The sequence below is a fragment of the Athene noctua genome, chromosome 7, assembly GCF_965140245.1.
Source record: "Athene noctua chromosome 7, bAthNoc1.hap1.1, whole genome shotgun sequence".
In the NCBI taxonomy this organism is placed as follows: Eukaryota; Metazoa; Chordata; class Aves; order Strigiformes; family Strigidae; genus Athene; species Athene noctua.
Window position 1 is genome coordinate 7,788,148 of NC_134043.1, and position 23,052 is coordinate 7,811,199.

At 37.5% G+C, this 23,052-nt stretch overlaps 1 protein-coding gene across 3 annotated transcripts in view; it reads right to left on the minus strand.

The window, feature by feature from the left end:
- The window catches only part of R3HDM1 (R3H domain containing 1), a 58,529-nt gene that overhangs the window by 15,058 nt on the left and 20,419 nt on the right, over positions 1 to 23,052 (minus strand). For all 3 annotated transcript variants that reach the window (XM_074911447.1, XM_074911446.1, XM_074911445.1), the window contains 12 exons: positions 20,495 to 20,603; positions 20,303 to 20,398; positions 18,877 to 18,914; positions 18,744 to 18,794; positions 18,374 to 18,600; positions 15,448 to 15,702; positions 12,028 to 12,182; positions 10,484 to 10,585; positions 6,686 to 6,946; positions 6,085 to 6,205; positions 1,188 to 1,342; positions 466 to 614 (listed from right to left, as the gene is read on the minus strand). In XM_074911447.1, the coding sequence (XP_074767548.1) occupies positions 466 to 614; positions 1,188 to 1,342; positions 6,085 to 6,205; positions 6,686 to 6,946; positions 10,484 to 10,585; positions 12,028 to 12,182; positions 15,448 to 15,702; positions 18,374 to 18,600; positions 18,744 to 18,794; positions 18,877 to 18,914; positions 20,303 to 20,398; positions 20,495 to 20,603 (1,719 nt within the window). The remainder of the gene's footprint in view (positions 1 to 465; positions 615 to 1,187; positions 1,343 to 6,084; positions 6,206 to 6,685; positions 6,947 to 10,483; positions 10,586 to 12,027; positions 12,183 to 15,447; positions 15,703 to 18,373; positions 18,601 to 18,743; positions 18,795 to 18,876; positions 18,915 to 20,302; positions 20,399 to 20,494; positions 20,604 to 23,052) is intronic.

The window sequence follows — 23,052 nt, forward strand, 5'->3', positions numbered from 1 at the left end:
CAGGCCTCGTTAGCAACAACAAAGTAAACCAAGCTCCTTCCAGACACAGCTCCAAAACCAAGGAACAAAGTCTGAGATTCAAATTCTCTTTTCTCTACACCTTATTAAAGTAGTATCTTTGACAAAACCAGCGAATATGGACGGTCATCTTAAACACTGCAGCAAAAAGGCACTGCTACAGAACACACTGGTGTTTCATGTACAAGAAAAGGAACGCAGAAAGCTTAAGATGTGAAACTGTGGTAAAGTATTGCTCAAAGTGATATGGAATCCAGTCTAACAAGTATGTCTCCATTAAAGCAGTACTGGTTGCTTCAGTTCACTGCATAAGAGCAAAAATAAAGTGTCTGTAACTCTGCCTTTAAAATCTATTTTAATATATGCAATACTATAGCAGATCCTGTCAGTTATTACAGTCCAATTAAGCCTAGTTGCTGAGAAATCAAATAACTGAGTTCAACTCACCTTAAGTTATTCTGTTGACCTGATGGAATGACACTGTAGTAAACTGGCATCCCTGTTGTGGGCAACCCTTGATTTGACTGGCCGGGAATTATAACAGGCTGTTGATATGTCTGCTGGGGCACTGCTTGGGAACCTTGAGGCACCGAAACCTAAAATTGAGAACACATTAAGATTTTCTTCTGCAGACAAGGTTTCTGTTTCTTTACCGTCACCTAGTTTGTGTAAGAATTAAAAAAAAAAATCAAAAAAACAGAAACGGAAAGATTTGGAGTCCTCTAAATCCAGAAGACTAGTGATAACAGTAGTTGAAGTAATAGTGCTGTATTAAAAAAATCTTTTTATCCCCCCCCCCCCAATGGAGATGGTGGGTCCAAGGGACTCCATCCATTAATAAAAGAGATTCTCTCTACAACAGAAAGCAGGGAGGTGGGGAGGGAAATCTTATGAGCTTTTTCTTCATCCTTTGAGTTGCAATTAACACAGCACTTGGCTTTCATCATGACTACAACTTGTGCACTTGTGACAGATTTTCTTTTCACTTCAGCTGTGGGATTTTTTGTTTGTTATTTAATTTCTGTCCCCAGACTCACCCTTGACACCTGCTTGCAGCTTTCTACCATTTACAAAGCAATGTACTAAAAAAAAAAAAAAAAAAAAAAAAAAGGCAAAAAAAAGGCAAACACAGAGAAGAGCAATCAGAAAGTTCTGAATACATTACCCACCTGATAAGATGGCACTGACGGATATGGAACAATCACACCTTGAATTTGATTCCCAACGTTGTTGTGTTGGCCACTGACTAGATTTTGATTCTGAGACTGATGAACTCCAACTAAACCCTGGTAGTTTTGCTGCTGGTTAGGCAAAACCTGGTAACCTGAAATTACACATTTAAATCTTATTTTGAAATAATGAACACAGTTTACACACAACTGCCCATGTGAAAACGTATGTATAGCATTTTCCAATGACTTTTTAGATCTGACAGCTTCATAGCAGTTGAACTTAATCATGCATAGTAAAAGAAGCCAACATTACAATTAACAGATTTATTCATTTGGATCCAGCATGAAATATTATACATACTATTTGCAGTGCTGCTCCCCTGCTTGCAATACTTATTTACACTTTAAGTGAGTTACATGCATTAACACCTTGAATTGGTAGGTGAAAGCTGAAAGCATTTGAACAAAGCATGCTAGATAATATCAAAGCCAACTGATTGTCTTTTCTTATGAACAAGGCCATTCTAGGTACTCTGGTTTTGAAATTCTACTTATGCTAAATTCTGCTGGTACCGCTGGTGCCCTAGGAATGAGAGCATCTTGGCTATGATTCAAGAATGTATCCCATTTCAAGGAAATGTGTGTAAGGCACATGGGCAAATCTTCTGAAAAAGGACAATTTCTACTTAAATCTGTAATGCTAAAAACAACTGGGAAAAGTTGCCAGTTCATATACAGTGGCAGACATTTTATATTCAAAACTATCTTAAGGAAAAAAAATGAAAGATTTTTATATTCACACCTCTATAGTGCCTCTACAACAATTTATTATTAAACTGGTATCCTCTGCTATCTTTCAAAAATGGCCTGAAAAACCCCTGAAAAACCATAAGATACCAAGCATGAGTGCCAAACAGGAAATCTGAGCATTTATTAGGTCCAACTTTAACGCCCCCTATTTTTTTAAAAGCATATAGTAGGTAACTGCTACCATGATCAAAACACATGCAGAACACAAGTAAAGTTATTTTTGTCGTATTCTATTATACAGGTATGTGCTACTTACCACATCAGCAAAAAACATAACTATCAGTGTTTCTGAGACAAAGCCAGTTACTGCTCCAGAATAACAAAACTGGGCTTGTCAAGATGCACTGATGGCAAGAAGAGTCTGTATTGAACTTGGACACATCCACATTCTACTGACCTTGACATTGCCCATGCTCCCTACCTGGGCACGGGACTATAATAAAAGCAAATATAGCTGCAACCACTCACTGCATTTTTTTTTTTTTTAAACTATGTTTAAAAAATTGCATGGTCTATTTTGAAAAGAAATCAGTTACCCCAAACCACTTTTTTTGTAAACAAAATCCAATGTTCATTGATTACATACATAGAAGGTACAATGAACACTGTGAATTAACAGTCTCAGCTGGCTGTCTCTGAAGAAATTGAAACATTGAAGACTAAAAAACTTAATACAATCCCATATTGCTTCAGAAAATTGGAAGGGAAGAAGGTTCGGTTTGTTAAAACCAAGAGAGCTATTCATTAGAAACACACAACACTAGAAATGTTTTCAGAGTATTACACAAAACTTCAGAACAATGCATGCTTGAATTAGGATTAGTAATTAGAAATTTTAATAACTCTTAAGTTTGAACGGTGCACAAAAATCAATCTGTAATAAACAAAATGCTTAAAGGTACTTTGTTACAAAATTATCTACAGCACCTAAAAAGCAGCAGAATATGAAGTTGCGGTATATGACAGATCCAATCAATACATCTGCAACCTAAACCCCTCATTTCCCAGAAATTGCAACGTAGCTGTGAATATTTTTCAGCTTTTTCTGGCACTTCCAGAGACAGACATGATCATTTTGGCAAGCAGAGAGAACTGGAACAATATAAATTGACTGCCAAGACGGTTCCCCACAGCGTTGAAGAATGCTCTATTTTTAGCTTCACAGTTTCACCTCTGCATAGTGAGTGGTCTGGCAGAAATGCAGCACTCAGCACAAAACCCACACGTGCCATAGCAGACTGTCTCATTACACAGAAATACTCTGAAACAGCAGATAAAAAAGCATTCTTCTTAATATTTATACTGAAAAAGAAGTCACTGTTAATAGAAGAAAAGTTAACTTACAGGATACAGAAATACATTTTCAGAATAACACATTAAGAGTGAGAAACAGCCTTTATTCAGGAACAGAAAAGCAAGTACAATCGCTTGGTTACCAGGCTATGAGCACAGCTTGATTACAACTACTACAGCTACAGCTATTATTACAACTGTAATAGTTTTATCACAGGCCATTCTGAAGCAGAAGCTAGTTGAACTTCAGCTGATGTTCCTACGGTAATTGTAGTTCAGATAAGATTTTTAATCAGCCTGTAGTTAGGTCCCATGGTAACTGAGCCCTCATTATCATGGCAATCAGAAATGCCTTTTTTGTAGAGAGTTTTCTTCTCCCAACATCTTTTGGGCAACCAAAGCATTTTTAATAAAAGTGAATCCCCCAAATGTTTCACTTGAAACTCCTTTACAATGGAAGCCAGGAAGCAGCTGAAAAAGAGACCGGTTCACTGTGAGAAATGTAAACCTCTCAGACAGTGTTACGGCCCCGAATCCAACAGCTCATAAATAAAGTCAGGCCACTGCATGATGTTAAACTAAAAGTGGCTTCAGTTGCCACGCTCTCAGAAGCTGCCATCTTTTATCTAAATTTGTGTTTGCAAAGTTATTTCATTGTTAGTAACTACTTTATATAACATGAATAAATCCCATAGCTTTTATGTAATATAAGATTTGTAAATTCTCATTTTTGACCAGACACATTGCTGTGTCAGCCAAGTAACATGGTGCCTTTTGTCTCAAAAACAGCTGTCACTAATACACATCAACCATTTCGGATGTAACTGTGTCAACTTAATACAAATATTTCTGCTTTAAAAAAAAAAAAATCTACAAGAGATAATTTCAAAATACACCATCTCATGAGCGGTTCACAGAATAGAAAACATGACACAGAACCTTCCATCTCTAGAATGCTGATTCTAATTTGCCTCTAAAGCAGTCAATGAGACCCTGCAAAGGCTAGGTAGCAATTTGGAGATTTTGAGTTAAACACTATTATACAGTTGCTAGTAAAATACTTCCTCTACCATCAGTGCTAGTAAACACCAGGGAATCAAACAAGACTGAATGGAATTATTGGCTGGACCACCCCTTTGCTACTTAAATACAATCCCTTGGTGTCAGGGTTACAGGTACATTATCAAAGCAGTAAAGTAGCTCTCTGCACAGCTTTCTTATTTCTTCTAGGACACAGAGGGTGATTTCAGGTGCTGATGCTTTTCACCCTGTCCTCATTACAGGCAGAAAAATTCAGTTAAACCTTAAAGAGCTAAAAACATACAAGAAAGAAACTTACTTACCTAATAGCAACCATTTCCTCCCTTACATGTGTACACTGGGTTCTCTCTGATTTAGAGAGTTTGTATGCTATTCACAGAGGGTGTCCCTGTAAATGGGCAGCTACCCCAGCTGAGCCTCACTTTTTGCTATTAAGTAGCCTAGGTATGAAAAATTCTGAGGAAGGAAAGCAGGTTGTGTAATGCAGTGGGATAAACACATCTTTAACACTAGCGGATAAAGCAAGTTGTAAAACCAAGTAATTAGTTTTTCTTTGAAAAATGTCAATATACTTTCACTTCAGAAGAGTGAAAAGTGGTGATCTATTTTGCAGGAAACAGGTAGTAACAGTATTTTAAAATGATCTGCCAACCCTGCCATAAGTAGGCATCACATCTTGATGATTCTGCAATGAAATAATCCTATGTAAATTTGTGAACTGAATCCCGAATAACAACTTCAAGTGTTGCTGCAGTTGGAACACTTCCTAGACAAGGAAGAGGGAGCTTGCCCTCTTCCAGGCTACTTCATAGAACAGTTATAAAGAAATCCAGTTATTATTTGTAAAAACTGATCTTTCATCCTATTTCTGTAGAGCAACATATAGGGGTGAGGTGAGAAATGAAAAAATCCTTCTTCCTGAAGGAAACTCAAAAGGACACTAGGTGTAATGTATTCAACTAAGACATGGTATAAAAGCCTTATTTTTTAAGGATCTCTGCCACTAAACATCACTAGTTCTGGGTCAGGATATTACTCAGAATTAACTCTGCTTCAGGAATCCAAATCTTACTGAAGAAGTCATAACAATATTTCTAAGTATAGATTATCAGAATAATGGTAGCTACAATTACAATTTGTAAGGAAAAAAGAAAATAGGAAAGGAAACAAATACAGCTTGATCCCATTCATAGAAAAGTAACTCAGAAACAGTTGAAAAGTCTTTACTAAAAATAGGAGGAGCAGAAAACTAATACGAACCACTTAAGTCCCATTACATATTCTGTTCAATACCCAGATACCTTTAACCATTGGACAGAAAGACAAAACAGTATCACCAGGGTCTTCTGCACAGCACTACTTTGAGGCCACAGCATCTAAAATTAGTATCCTTTGTTTAGAACTTTCAGCTAAGGTACTTCTCTGCAACCTTACATCATTTAAAGGTACTAATTCATCTTATTTTGCAAGTTAGTAACAAGTTAGTAACAAAGTTACAAGCTTCTCAGTGCTAAACTTAAAAAAATATTATCCTCTAATAATTACAGTTACACCATGAACCACTCATAGTAACGGCTCAAATCTCCAGTTTCATGAAGATCTGACTCATATTTTCCACCTTAGTTACACTTTGTATCCCATATTTGAACTTCCTTATTTGAAAATTTAGAGCAAAATACATTTCAAAAGCAAAACCAGGAGGAAATGCACAGGAGGTGTTGTAACGAAATGCTGAAAGAGTTCCACAAACCTGTCTGCTGCCCAGGCTGTGCCAGTGGTTGGTTTTGCTGTGTGTTGTAATGGACAGAAACAGGTCGGTATTGTTGACTGGAGTGCGGATACTGGTTGGGGGTACAATAACAAGCTGGCATCTGAAAACAAACAATTAAAAAGATTCACTACCTGCAAGTTTATAGAAGGCAGACACCTAAACACAAAAACAATTACATGATAAAAGAAAGATGCAAAACTTATTAAAAGGTGCAACTAAATCTAAATAGCAATTAAAAATACTACATAAATCCCCTCTTTAACAGCCAATTTCTTCTACTTTCAGTGCAGAAGTAACAGTTCCCAATTTCCACAAAGAAACATCCCAGACACTAGTAAACTCTGCAGAATATGAGTTTCACCAGTTAAACAGGAAAACCTGGGTGATTACTGCTCCTCAAGTAAACTGAAGTCATTCACTTCAAAGCACATAAACCAGAAACCCCCCCCCAACCCTAGAATAAACGCACACAGCTGCAGTTTAACAGGGAGCCTCACACCATATAAAAAGCTCGTTAATGGGGGAGTGTAATTATTTTTTAAATACAGATTGTGGGAGGATGGAAACGGAGCCCTTGTACCTGTGGCACAGGTTGCTGCATATATCCCTGCTGCTGGAGTACTTGCTGGTTGACAGGGTGGCTAGATGTTGAGTAGCCTGGAGCAGAAACTGGTTGCCCAGAGGGTGGTGGAGGTGGGGCAGCTGCGATGATATAACCAGATTGCTGTGGGGGCTGGAGGACTACCGTGGACTGGAACATCGCAGTATGAGGTTCAGCGGGATCAGCAGGTGGCTGGCGGGCAAGACTCATATGGCTAAATTGTGATCCTAGGTTGTCTTGCTGCAATAGTTCAAAAAATGGAAAAATTACATTCACAAATGTACATCCATAAAAAAAGAGAATAAAATAGCCAATTATCTCATTAAGTTTCAGATATGCATGTCTCAAATTACTGTGCAATAGCAACATCAGCCAAAGAACAACAGGAAAGACCAAGATGGAACACAGCAGTAAATTATCTTCACAGCTAACAGCAGGAGAACATCCACATACAGAGACTTCACTCATTTCACTGCAAATATTCCATTTCTGGATTACATCTGCCTCTACTTATTGTAAGAATTCAACTGTCAAAAAGTCAGAATTTGTGTCACTAACATTTTCTGTCTGGACTCCAAAGCTTGAGTGAAAACATCTATCCCCAGTTAAAATAGCAGAAGGCATTAGTATTGCTAAAGTAACTTTTGGTTTTAAGAGCTTAAGTTAATGAGACTCTAATCCTGAGTAACAAGGCACACTAACTTGGTATTATACTACATGCAAGGATTAATTTTTTTAGCCTGAAATCAAGTAACATCTGCAAGAAATGTGTTCAAGTGGTTACTTACTATCTGTATTTTATTAACATCTGGAATGATGATACTGATTGCACTGAGCACTGCAGGAGCTCTGGGAAATTTGAAACATCTATTACTGTAACCCCAAGCTCCTTTTCTTTGCAAGCAATTCAGCATCAAATTATCAATATGCTGGAAATTAGAAGTGATCACTAGTATTGTATTTGTCTGCTAAACAGGAAGATTTGGTTCATCAAAAGTGGACTCTCCAAACATGGAGAAACATTAGAAATATTTTAAGACTACTTGATCTTCTCTTAGATCATCCTGAAGAAGATAGCAGTTAATCAAGAAAGAGTAAGTGCAAGCTCTGTCTTTTACTGATTAGCTGTGTTCCATTTTATGATGAAATTTTATCCTTCCGAGGCTAAAGATATTCTTAATTACTACTGGAAAAATGATTTTGCACCAAAAACTTTATTTACAATATCTTTACAGCCTAAAAAGCCATATTTCCATTAGATTAACAATCTAACTTTGGCTTGGGCATTTCATTCTTTAATGATGCATATTAATGCAACTATAATGCTTTTCTCCGTTGGATTTTACATTCTGCTTTTCATAATACCTAGTTTAGAGATACTGATATTTAATTATGAGTTAATATTATCTCTAAAAATGTCCAAAGGATAAACCCAAGCAATGCCAATTTATTTCTGTTACACCACCAATATGAGTAAATTCTGATCTGGTCAGTTTGTCCTACAGTGTTATGTACAGTGCAAGCACGATTAACTACTGAAACATGGTATTACCAATAATGGGTAAAGCAAACTTTCCTGGTACTGACTACACATGTTGCATTTAGATTATGAACCAAGACCATCATATCCTTCTCACTAGGTTACTTAAGTTACCATCAGCAGGAATAAATTTTTGAAACTGCCAGCACACTTAGGATTTAAACCCATTTCCTGAATATGAAATGCTTTGAAGTTATTATAAACGTGGACGGAGTTTCATTCTCTGCTTTAACAACCGTATGGTTGTGAGTCACAGCACAGAGACCCCTGAACTAGCTGCTACTAACAGCTATTTAGTCATAGGCTAATCTTACATAGGAAGCTCACACTGGTTAATTAACCATTCTCATGTCATTACGAAGGAGGTAAGTTACACTAACTGAAGTCCACAGGTATGCAAACTCTAAAATAACATGAGAAGCAACATGGATAACAACAAAACACCCTCCCTGAAGTGCAAATCCTTTTTAGAATCGTATACCTAAAGTACACATAACAGTTCCGATAGTCTTAATTATGAAGCATGCTATAGAATTCAGATAAATCTGTATCTATTATTACAAGATACTTCTAATTAATGTTGAAAATATTAACAAAACAAAAACTCTGAATACATACTAAAACAGCTATTGTGTAACACTCTGGTGGGTTTGCCCTGGCTGGCTCCTAGGTGCCCACCAAGCTGCTCTATCACTCCCCCATCCTTAGCAACACAGGGGGAGGGAAGAAGATGAAAAGCTCATGGGTCAAGAAAAGGACAGGGAGATCACTCACCCATTACCATCACAGGCTACACAGACCTGACTTGGGGAAGATTCATTTATTGCCGATCAGTGAGCAAGTAGGATAGTGAAAAATGAAAACAAAATTAAAATCAGCTTCCCCAACCCCCCTGGTTCTTCCCAGGCTCAACTTCACTCCTAACTCTTCTACCTTCTCCCCCTGTGTGTCACAGGGACAGGGAATGGGGGCTATGACTGGTTAATATCACTTGGTCTCTGGTGCTCCTTCCTCCGCAGGGGGAGGACTCCTCACCCTCTTCCCCTTCTCCAGCATGGGTCCCCCATGGGGTCACAAGTGCTGCCAGCAAACCTGCTCCAGCGTGGCCTCCTCCCTCTGCGGGGCCAGAGCTCCTGCCAGGAGCCTGCTCCTGCCCTCCACGGGCTGCAGGTTCCCTCAGGGCACCCCAACCCACTCTGCTGTGGGATCCTCCCCAGGCTGCAGGGGGAGAACCTGCTTCACAGCCACCTTCTCCCCAGGCTGCAGGGGCATCTCTGCTCCAGCAGCTAGAGCGCCTCTTCCCTTTTCTCCCTCTGACCTTGGTGTCTGCAGAGTTGTTTCTTGCTCCCTCACAGTGCTTTTTTCTCCCTCAAATACATTATCACAGAGATGCCACCAGTGTCGATGACTGACTCAGTTTTGGGCAGTGCGGGGTCAGTCCTGGAGCTGCCTGAAATTGGCTCTGTCTGACACAGGGCAGCAGCTCCTGGTCAATCCTTGCAGAACCACCCCTGCTACCAAAACCCTGCCACATAAACACAACCCAAACATGCATTCATTAGAGTGTCAGAGCAGTGTGGGGAGTTGGGAAGCCTCAAATTTTTGACCTGGGCTCTAGTTCAGATTTTGCCTTGGATAACTCTTCTCCTTTACAAGGTTTCAGTTTCAATTTGTGCCAGGTTCTTTTTTATCTGTTTTGGTTTTTTTTTTTTTTTTGAAACACAAAAGACTACTATAATTCATTCCCAGCTTCTATTTATTAAACAAAGGATGCTAGTGAAGCAGGAGCATTAAGAGTTCTGGCAAAGAGGTTAGAAAAAGATAACCTCAAAAACCAGAACAATGATCCCTCAAAATGTGTTAATGTGCAGCAGAAGAGCAAGCAATATAAGAAACAATAAGAAAGGATGGAAAGAGGTTAATCCAGAGACATAAAAAGGTACTGACTGGCCAACAAAACAATAGAATTGAAAAGCTGTTCCTTTTCAAAGGGAAATAGTATATATCTAGAGATATATAGACATAGCCCTAATTGTATACGTTTCTGCTGAACTAGAAATAAAGACTTTAAAATCTCAGGAATTATTTCCCCCCAACTCAGGCAGTATTTTACTGTGACTAAAAAGCTAGCCAGTCATTACACTGGTATCACACACCATCTTCAAACAACCAACCAAAGGTCAGCATCCACTAAAGATTAACCCGTGCAGAGAGGAGATGAACAGTTGATATAGTACCACAGAATATTGCTGTGTAGAGGAGACTGGCAGGAGCGGGGGTGGATAAGAGACTGCAGAGTACTGAACAGGCTGGGAAGAAGGCTGCAGAGGCCGCATAGGCTGAAGAAATAACAGGTTTATAAACACGGTTAACATCAGAGCAAGAGAAGTGAAAACAAAGTCAAAGTCTTTTGTAATAGAAAAAAGCAACTATGGTCCATTGCCAGAAAGGGAATGGATACTTTTTTTAAGTTCAAGACTGCACAGAATGAAAACAGAGGTGGTTTTATCTCTGTCTCTCAGCAGAAATAAGTTTGCTTTATTAGTTATACATTATATTAGCTATGAGTCAGCAAAGAGCTTTTATTTGACATTTACTGGTTCTTTCACAGATTTTCAAAATTCTAAAATAAAAACCACATGTGCATTCTAAGTACAAGCTGTTTCAAAGCATCTAAAGACAGAATCTACTACTAACCACAGATTAAACCATATTACTTTCACTTATTCAACAATACCAAGTATTTTCTCTATATCGTGGTTATTTGAACATCAGAGAGGTATAATTGCTGGCAATATTTTGGGCAGGTTCAAATCGAGTATCCACAAGAAGGCAATCACAGAAGCAATAAAGAATTTGTGAAGAAAACCGAAATACCACGTACACACTTCCAGAAACAAGATAGTGAGAAAGAGTACAAATAAACCTTTTTTCAAAACAGACCATCTCTACTGTGGCATTCGCAGGTATCTGAGCAGAAAACGTGAATAGGGAAAATGAACAAAGATAAAGGTTTAGACAAAGGTCTATAAATAACTTTTTGATAAAATCTGAGAACAATTTGAAAACACCACAGGAGACTACAGCCAGTAGCTTGCTGCCTGAAATAGCTACTGTGAGAAGAGGTAGAACCCTGCCTTCTGCTGCCCATACACACTCTTTGCTTTGCTCTTCTTCTTCAAGGGCTGAGGTCATCTTTCATCTGGCCTGTTATACAAAATTCCTCTTTACAAGATGAGGATAAAATACATCCTGTACTTCAGTGTGCAGTTCTGTGAGCAGAGTAAGCCAAACTGCTACTAAGGAGGCATTCATGCTCTACAGTCCTAAGCCACCTCTTTTGTGCCATTAGTACTGCTTGGGCAGTCCAGCCCAAGAATTCATCCAGCTGAAAAATAACCCTAAGACAAGGAGATAGATTTCAGTTGGATTAACTCTCTTCCCAGATTGCTGACTAATGCCAGGAGTACCATACAGTACGCCTAAGGACAAAGGCAGAGCCACTTTTCCAGAGCAATCTAGGCTTGGTATGTTTTTGATACCATAATATTTTCATACCAAAACATCTGTATTTTTAAGAAAAGCTGCCTACCATGTTCAGTTATGAGCAGAACTGATACTTCTGAAGTCTGGAGCGGAAAGAGTCCAGTTACCCATACCTGTGTAGCTATTACTTCTTAACGTATGCTTCAACAGAGCAAACCTACTGATCCCCTGTTATCAGACGACAATGTGACAGTATCAATCATCAACACGAGCGTCATGTGTTTGACATGTGCACCTGTGAGAGGATGTGATTAGCTGCTGGCTGTTGCTGAGGTGGTGTGGGAAGAGGTGGCTGTTGCGGAGGTCCAGGCACTTGGGTCCTAACAGGTTGCTGAGGCATAGGAGGATTGTACACAACTGGAGTGCCATCTGGATTAAGGAATGGCTGACCTGGGAAGTTGAAATAGAACAAACACAAGCAAATGACTGCCAGCTGCATCATCCAAGTTTGGAGAAAATAAAGACAAATGTATTTACAGTAGGCAAAGTGAATAATAAAATTTGAAAGTAAGTGAATTCATACTGGTTTATATGACACATTTATGCCAAATCCCCACAACTATGATACAAATAACTAAGGAAGCCTCATTTGACAAACTACATGCAGTTAAAAAACCAAAACATTCAAGATAAACAAAGACACCACAGTCTTTACTTAGTGAACACAAATAAATATTTGTTGTATCCTGCTTGTCTTGAAAATTCATTTTTAATTAAGTGGATTGGAAAGGATGGGAGTAATAAAGGAAAACCCAACTTTTAAAAATACTACTTTAAGGACCTTTTAAAAGGCAATTAAACTAATCTCCTCTAATCAGTTTGAACACTAATGAGAACACAGGACAGCTTAAAGGCAAATGTTTTAAAAGTATATATAAAGCATTAGCTGCAATGGTATTCCCATAACTGCTAATGAGATTGCTGTTAAAGGACTCTCCTCCCCTATTTATAAATGAATTGGCCTTCAGCTTTCAAATACAATAATGTAGTATTATTCTCCTATTTGTTTGCAACTTCAATATTACAGCAGTGGACTAGTGAAAAAGAATTTAAAAATAAACTACTTAAAAGCAAATCATAAACAAATAGTGAATTATGCTTAGGAAAACCTAAAACCAATGGAACAACAAATTAGCTAGCAAGGACCTGTGTCTAGCTGCTTAGTAACACCTCTTGCACTGACTTATTTTGATGCTTAAGGTCCCAATACTGACTTAAATTTTTCACTCCTCTGATACAAATATTTTCTTGTCTGAGATTCTTTCCAGAAAGGTATAAACTGAGACTAAAGCCTTTGCACACTCGCCAGGGTCCTGTCAAAGTACACTAATGCTCCTTCAGACTTCTTCAGCCCATCATACTTAAATGCAACTGGCCAACATAAAACTGTAAAAGTGACTGGAGAGGACTGGGGCAATTGATGCAAGAGATAGACAGGAAGCATGAACTGACTTGCAAAAATAAACTACATATGCAGGTGATCAAGACATATTCAATTTAGCTTAATGGATTTCTCTTTAATGCTCAAGAATTGGGAACAGTCACATAAATAGAGTCCGATTTTCTTATTTGCTCGTACCACTTCCTGGTAATCATGGGAGCTTAACTTGTTTCTGGTCATGACTGAATAAAAACTGCCTTCTCCTAATTACCATCTGCAACTACTGAGAATGACTCTCTAGGCCTAAGGTCACAAGATGCTCTGTCAGAAATGCTGAGAAACTAATCTGTGGTTTTTTGAACTCTGACTGTCATTTGGAACAATAAAGCCAGTTATTGAACAGTTACAGAATATGATTTGAGTACACTAAGTCAAAAGTTTATCTGGACCTAGATATTCCTTGTTCTGCAAGTGTACTTTATCTTCTGTTAGACACTCATTAGACATCAACATAAACTTCTGTTATGGAAGGCTACTGATGAGTGGTTTAAATACATTAAAGGTGGATAAAATGTAGGAAGAATCACAATTTTGAAAATCATGCTAATTTTAATGAGAATCAAGTCTGCCTTTTCCTGAGGGGGGTGCAATTAAAGATGCTTTCAGATGAAAAACTCTCACAATCACATTTGTTTCTCTGCCCTTCCCTGTTGCTATGTGGAAGTCCCATCAATGTAACAGGGAAAATGACCAACAGTACAGGAGGAAGAAAGTGAAACCAATCACACACAAAATATTGACAAGCACGTAACTGAAATGACAATGACTCAAAAGCTGTTATTTTTTAAATGACAAAACTGTATCATGTTTTACATGAAAGCACTTTCAAGCTGATGGTATCGTTTCAGTGCCTGCAATAGCTGTTTTGCTGTATAGTAACTCTAAAGATTTTAGCGTGGTCATGCTACAAACTCAGAATATGAGAAATGACAGCCAACATTTTCCATATTTAATGTAGACTATGAAGTACTCTATACAAACACCAAACCCACTTATTTTGCCAGCAAAATTTGTTCACTAATAATTATATTTGTCTTCAGATGCTCAACACAAGGCAAAATCAATGTATAAGATGTACAACTGTCACGTTAGCACTAGGAAAACTAAGTCAATAGTGCTGTTGTCCAACCTAGACCTAAGACAGCAAATACATCCCCTTTCAAATCCAATAACTATCTCTGAAAGTTAGATGCTACAGCTAGTCAATTGTAACCAATTTTTTACCAGGGTTAGCTTAAACTGTTCCTTTACACAGTAAATCATTTAAGTGAAACCTCAGGCAGCATATCACTATGCAAAATCAATTTAAAAAATATAAATTTTTTTTATATAACTGCAATTGATTTATATTAAAGAAAAACAATTTTATCTATTTCAGTGTTAAACCTTTTAGTTACAGAAGTGAAATAATTTAATAACTGTCATTTTAACAACCCCAATGAGAAAAATTTAGTTTAAAACATCACATGGAGTTATATTCAAATGCAATAAAGGTCATCTACAGATTGATGAGAAATATACCCTGAAGTATTTTCTTTTCTACAAGGAAAATAAAACTTTAAACTAAAATTTTCAGGATTTATTAACCTCTACAATAAAGTAAAAGTTTGCCCAGGGAATGCTAATGAATCAATTAATCCAGACAAGTAGTTACACATCTCCTTGCACCTACATTACGAAGTATCAATTTCTTACTGAAAATATCAGTATTTGACTTAATCCTGTTTTAAACTGACAAACATAAGTTTAGAAATAGCATATGATCTCATGCTTATTTCTTTAACTTGTTTTAAGTCAGTGTCATGAGCACAGACACAAGAATATGCCCCAACAAACAGAATAAAACAAATTCTTTCAAGTCAGTATGAATACTTCAGGCTCTCTCACCTCACTGAAACTGTTTTATAGTATAACTGGGAAAGACTTTTTCCTCTGCATTCTGGATAATAAATCATGGGATCTTCATATTTTGTGCAAGTCACTCAAAATTTTACATATGTTAAAACTCTACTAGAGAAAAATAAAGTGAGTTTACTTATGCCTTTGATCCTACAGTCATGCTTTCATTTTAAATTAAGTGCAGTGAACAAACACAACCACAGAAAAAAAAGAAAAAAATAAAGGACAGTACTGACATTCAGTCTTATGTAAACACTCGTGCATTCTTCTCCAAGCTCTCAATTGTAACAAACACATCCACAAGCATGTACCAACCTGTTTGAGGGTTGATCAGAATACTGCCAGGCGGTATGCCTGCCGCTTCCAAGGGAAGCAAAAAGAAGCTAGTGCTAGTAGGTGCCACTTGCCCGCTTATGCCACCATCAAAGGAAAGAGAGTTACTAGTGCTGACAGTTGGATAGACGGCAGGTGTGCCATGAGAAGGCTGGCTTAGAGCTGGCACTGGAAGAGGCTGCTGGGTGTGAGAAAGAGAACCCGTGGATGACCCTACACTACTAGAAGACTCTGAACCTAGGAAAGGAGTAACGAGAAATTGTTTTTACCTAGAGACAGAAACATCATGCTCACTTAAAATATATTTGTAAAAGCTTACCCTTAAAGCTCAGTTAATACATTATTAAACAGTGGCCTTTTCAATAACTCCCCCTTCATCTCCCCCGCAATAGCATTACAAGATTCCCGCTGTGAACCAAGGGTCAATTCAGCACTGCTTTGCACTGTAAAGTGAGGCTTTCATATCTAGCTCTGATTTTCTGCACAGAAAATACATGCCTGTGCATGTGCTAGTGTTCAGTTCATCCACAATTCATTTAAGTGCTTGGTCACTCACTCCAAAACGATGCATGCACGTGTATCAGTTGGGTACACCAAAGCGATGGACTCGGAGCCTGCGACTATCCCTGCAGGCCGTGGGGTACCGTGGGTGCAGAGGGCCCAATGTCCCTTCAGATACGCTGGCTACATTCCCATGCTCTGCATGCAAGCAACAACCATTTTTGCTTTACTACTAGATGTCAGAGATCTTCTCTGACTCACTCGTTGGACAAACTGTGGAATACTAACAAGCCCAAAACTACTTTTTTCCTTCTCTGACAATTTTCAGACTGAAATCAAGAATACAGCTGGAAAAAATGATGGTAATAGGGCAGCTTTAGCCTAGTTTTATGCAACAATTCAAAGTTCAAAAGGAGTATAAAATAGCTGATTGAAAGCAATAATCATGTTACAGATATGAATGACTATAAACATTGCAAGGCAGTGGAGAACCAGACCCTGAGCTTTCTGAAAGCCAATGCATGCAGCTAAAAGCAATATTCCGAAAGTCCAATATAGAGAGATCTGTAGAACTGCACTGTTGCTAGATCACTCTATACCTAGATCTCTAGGTATACAGTTTATCATACTTTTTATTAAGTCTTTGCTATGATACTTGCAGTACTTGGAAATAACAGGATATAGCTGCTTAAATTTAAGAACTCTTCATTATCAGCCTCTATACAATCTAGAAGAGAAAGCAGACTCAAAAATGGCTGTGAGGAAATTCATCTACTGTTTGAAGTGACTTTGCAGTCCTTCATAAAAATTGCTAATTGTAACCCTTTTACTTGTGTGTATGAGAAGATAGTATAGCTTGAAGCATTTGCTGATGCTATTAACTTTTCCTATTGCTAGATTAATTGAAACACACTATTAATTGTAAACTGGGCAAAACAGCATATCCCAGCTCTGTAAAGTGATCTTCACCTAAGCAGAGTTGCTTTGATTACATTTCTTTACAAGTGTATCCACTTCTAGATTACATAGAGAAATCAGGCTGAAGCCATCATAATTAAAGGCAATTACATCCTTAATCAAAATGAATAAACAAAACCAAACCCAACACATGCAAAATCACCACCACCTGTTAACTGCAGTGAAGCAACAACCATCAGGATAGGCATTCTGAACTTTGAATGTTAACTCTCGGAATGCCAAAATAAACTTTCCAGCAAAATTTTAAGACTCCATTTATGTTCTTGCAATTTAGAAAACAAAGATTTCTAAGAATGTATTTTATATATACACTGTGGTCAGGTTTTCAAGCTGTGCCAGATAGGACTACTACACTGCTAAATGAAATAACTCAATATGATGGCACAATTTTACAGCATATGCAGAAGTACCTTGGAATGTATTTTTTTTATACAAGCATACAACGGACAAACAGAATTTGGAACCGTTTTACTACATTAAGGTATAGAAGATATAGAATACCTATAAGGTAGTGGTGGTTTAAGGGAAAGCAAAAAAATTAAACAGATCCTCATTAGAAACGAGTTTTATAAATAAGATCAAAGCCAAGCATAATACAGGCAAGCAATAATATTCTGCTTTTTTACAGTTCTACTCCAAATTCTGAAGTAGTGCATCCGTAACCCACCCATATATTACAAGCCTCAAAAATGTCCACAACCAAGATTATCTATTGGATCAAAACTACTTTGGCATTTGGAATACAAATATTTACTAAATTTCATTTTTGACCCACAGAAGTTCTATATCCATCTTTTCTGAGATTTTGTTTTGACATTGACTACAAGTTAACAGACGTTTGAAACCCAGACTCTTGTAATCTTCCCCAACATTTCTGAATCTTAAACAGTTCACTTCAGATCAGTGGAATGATTTTTCAGAATTAAACAAGCTTTTTAGCCGTATTCATTTAACAATGGCACTGAAAGATAACATAATAAATACAATTCATAGGCTTTAATGCTGTTTTTCTCCTAGGTAGTAGGATAGCAGCGCACAGTTTCCTAAGACTGCACGATGCAGCTTTGCCACACTGAAACTAAAGACTTGAAATCTAAATTTTTGTTTTGTATGAAGTACTTCTGTTGATAAATGTTTTCAAAACCTTCATATGAGAAGAAATGCATTTAGCTTAAAGCCAGCTATAACGCACTTTAAAATTCTACTTCCCAAGTCAGAAGTCTCCATTCAACCAGCTCTCCAAGGCAGTTCTGCACTACAGGGCTAGGTCTTCAGTCGTTCTGTGTAGGCAGCACCCACCGCACCCAGAGGGAGCTGTATGCACAGAGCACCCGCCAGACTGAGGCCTCTACATATGCACACATCAAGTATCAAACCACCAGGTACGTCACCACTACGTAACTATGCATTTGTACAGATTTTATTATACCTGTCTTAGACAGCCTGCCTGTGCTTTTGCTGCTTCCAGAGCTATCTCCTCTTGTCAGAACTGATATCCCACTGAAGCTGCTGGCTTTCGTTACAGCTGGCTTCAGATTGCGGATGGAGCTATCAGAGTCGGTGCTGCTCCAGGGACGGGGTTCACAATACTTCAGCTCATTCTCAGTACTGCTCTGATGGCTGTTGGCTGATCTCCCTGATGTTTCCTTATTGATTCTGTAAGTTACAAACTAAACTTTTAGCACAAGCATCAATTGCAAAATAAGGGAAAAGAAAAAGAAAGACAAAAAAGAAAGAAAAGGTGAAATGCATGCATAATACTTTGGGATTTTGGTTTTTTTAAAGAAAGCATCAAATACCTAAGTATCTGTCGTCTTTGTTGTGTACTATTAGTTTCTTCCTCCTGGATTCTGTTGACATTTTAATAAGATAGCTTAATATTTATGAAGAAAATAGGAAAATGAAACAGAATTAAACTGCAAATTTTCTTACCTTTTATCAGTGAAATAATTCTCTTGGGAACACAGGGACTGAGGGGCAAAGAAGTGTAGAAATTAATATGAAAGGCATCCAGAACCCCTACTACAGTGCAGTAACAAAACATGCTGCAATTTGGAGTCTTTTGTATTACACATAGACTTTCAGAGCTCTTTATATTAAGCTGCCTGAAAACTTAACCTCTTTGGTTGATAATTTCCACGTTATGGGAAAAAAAAGACAACATAAAAAGATCCAACTGCAGGAAATAAAAGTTAACATTTGAATAGTTACAATGCTGATCATTTTGTTTACATCAGTATTTTTCTGAGGTTACAATTCTTCCATTGGGCCTTCGCTGCCTTATGTAATTTCCAGCTGATGTGAGATTTCATAAGTCTGTTACCACCACCTGAGTTGCCTCGTCTTCTGCTTGAAAGTGTGAAGTAGAAGATTATGCTGGCTACTGCAGTAACTGCACTGAATTCTTTGGGTACAAGTACACATATGCTAAAAAGCAGACAGAATATACAATCAAAAGGCTATTAGTAACTCCAATTACGTTGTCCCTTTGACTTCTAAGATTCGGTACAAAGCTTCTAAGGGTACAATACATGATAAATAAGTACACAAAAGGAAAAGGTAATTTTTATATCCAAAAGTTCGTTCTTTTTTTTGTAACTAAGGTGAACAAAAAAAAGGTTTTTGGAAAATATTTGAATATGGCAAATTCGCCTCTCAGAGCTCATTACTGTTTGTCCAGAACAAGAGTCTGGTTTTGGATCTGTAAGAGCTATAGATTAATGTCCAAAAAGTGGATTATTAGAAGTAACGTATATATTTTTTAGACATAAAACTGTTCTGTTTCACTCAAATATAAATCACTACTAGTGCCTGAATTATAGTTTACAGTGTCATCCTGCTTGATAACTCCTGTAAAGAGAAACTGGACTTCTAGATTTCTGACTGAAGTTTTGCATGTGGGGATTGAAATCATTTTACTGTTACCAGTCACGTGTTTGATATAGACACAAGTGAGAAAAACCATTTTGGTTTTGTATTATGTTTTGTTTTCCTTTTTTAAATAATTATTGCTCCGAGCAACAACTGAAATGACGGCAGTACCAAAACTCCGTAACTCAAATTTCAGTAAGGGGCAAAATAATGTATTGAAATAGGTAATGCTAGATAACACACCAAAGTAATTACTGAAGGTTGCTTCAGTTCCATACAGCTGTGATTACAGAAAACAGAAAATTTCTCAGTAACCTCAGTATCATTTAGGCCATCACTCAGGCCACACTAATGATTCTGATCCGCTCAGTCCCTTTCAGAAACAGAAAATTTCCTGGAAAGAAGTATCTTTTAACAAAAACCACATGTGCACATATATGTGTGAAGCATTCATACAAAACACCAGAAGGTTTGCTTTGATACATACATCTTGTGCAAATATTCTTTCTCTAGCTCTCTGATATTCTTCTTCACGTTCTTCTATGGATTTACTTCTTCTGTCATCTTTTAATCGTATTCTCATCTAAATTAAGTGATACAGTGTCAACTTCTACAGGAAAATAGTATAAATACACAGTCAAATACAGCAAGTGGAAGGAAATAATCCATATGTATTTACCTGGTTGTCATCTTTGTCTAAACTAGAGTTATCTCTTTTAAGGATGTACCGCTTCTGGAAATCATCACTCTTCTCATCCTTTATATGCTCACAAAACTTTTGGTCAGGTCTGTGAAAAATCGTTAGACAGAAAAGATGTATGGTTTTGTAAACATATACTACACACAGTGGAACAAACTGAAATATACTCAAGATTAATGTTAAATATACTTAATAGTCTAACTGAAGTGATAGATTTTGGTTCTCCAGGCAATGGAAAAGGTACCAAAACCAAAAGATGGTGTGTACCCCTGACAAGTCCTGTTTCTGAGGCGTAACAAACCTGCTTTTAAAATCTCTTCCTCCTTCAAAGCTTTTGCTTCAATTTCCACTTAAGGTGGCAAGCAAACCACATGCCCTTGGGGAATCAGAAGTGCTCTTGAATCCAGACTGGTGCCATGCAATGGATATTGGGCATGCATGGAAGTGAAGATAGGTGCTTTCTGCTAGAGCTGTAATACCTCAGAATTCATTTCAAGGGAAAACAGAAGATAAAAAGATAGGGGAGAAAGCATTGAAACTTACAAACTTCTAAATCAAAATTAGGTAGAAATAAGCAAAAGAAGAACAGTACAATGCAGGCAAGCAAGAGCTTCATAAGATCACAGTGAGAGGATGAAGCAACAGATTATATATATTGTTTTGGCATTTTATCTACTTTGTGAAAGAAAAATGAGATACTTTGCAAACTCCTGTTATTAAAAATAGATACCAAGTACCTAGACAATAAAACTACTACTACCATAAGAGAAGTTCTCAGACAGTCAGGAAATATTTGTCTAATAAAAGACAAAACATAGGTATACTCTTCTCTATTTCTGTTTCTTTATTCATTACCCAGAACATCTATATAGAGTCAGGAGACCTTCTTCTACACAACAGCCAAGCCTAACTATTAGTTACTGGATGCCCAAACATAATTAGCAGGCATTTCAGAGAACCTTTAGACTGTCTTACCTCTTTCTTTTAAAGGTCCCTGAATTTACTGCCCTGCAATCACCAACTTCCCACTCCACTGAGACGTCCCAGTATGCACTGGGTTGTTGATGTCAGTAACATCACTGATCAGCGATGGAGCCGGGAATCTGCCTATGAGGAAAAGGTAAGTTTGGTTTTATTCAACATGGAGCAGATCTCCAAGGTTTTCTTTCTAAATTCTTATTTTATATCCAAAGTGATTTAAAATAAGAATACTGAAAACATTAAGAATCTTAATGTCTGCAGGTTAGATGAAATGCCTGCTAATTAATAACTACACCTATAGGGGGCTTCCAGAGGCCATAAGCTATTTAAACAGTCTAGAAAAAAGAAATGGATAAAAAAGAAGAAATCATCTTTTAATAGTGCGTGTTCCACATTTGAAGTGCTAGGCTGAAGCTTCAGTCTAGAGATGCTGGTAGATACAAAGGCAGTAGATTTTAAATGTATAGCTTTATACATCAATTTAGATAAAGAATCTATAGCCAAAGCAAAAACACATACATGAATACATGTTACTTAACATATATTTAGGGTCTACAGATTTTCCTAGAAACTTCTAAGGACGAAACTGTTCACTTGAGTGAAATTTCAGTGTGGCGTATTATTTCAGTTCTACTAAATCTAAAATTGGGGTGGACAATTAGATTTTTTTTCTCCCAAAGCTACAGAGAGTGTACATAGTGACAACGATTAGGATGCAGGCACTGCAAAATCCTATTTCCATGTTCAAATCATAGAGCGCTTAAAAACCCAACAAAAAAGAACCGTGTCAGGCAAATGCTTTAAGTTAAATCTAGAAACTAGGTGGCACAAATATACCAACACATTAGTCCTTTGTCTTTTTGAGAGAGAATGAGGAGACAGAGCAAGTGCAGAGGACAGAGAGAACAGCTGGCTCCTTTGAATGAAAAGCTCAGCTATGCGTGGATTCTGGAGTTGCTGTGGCCTCAATGCTACTTTTTTTGTGATACAGATTTGCCTAGTGTTTTCTCCAAAAACTTCCCAGCCCTCATAGTAAAGTAGCTTGCCATGACTTGTTAACCTGGTTGACACTTCCACTGATGAGACGTCTGTCTTCCCTGCTATGTTTAATTTTGTAAGGCCATGTGAGACCTGTAAGCAACGTCATTCCAATAAAACACTTCAATGCCTGAATTGTCCCAGTAGATTTTTACAGTACAAAAGCCATAGCTGTGCAAGTCTTGTCCCCTCCCTTCACCAAATCAGAAATGACCCCTGTTCTAAGTTAAGGACTGGTTCTGCTTTCCAAAAGAAACAAAGAATGTACTTTGTACATTTTACTGGTGTAAAACTTGAAACAGATAAATAGTTGATAGAAATTCATATTTCATGAAAACAATGTTATCAATGCATCTCTGCAAGGAAAGCAACAGAAATTAATAGGTTACAGATAACCATCATTTTTTCCCCAAAAAAGTTTAAACATGAAACAGATCACATTATTACACAGCACTGGAGAACGAACAATAAAGATCTTGCAACTACCTCTCCTTGATGCATGGTTCCCAACAAGTAGA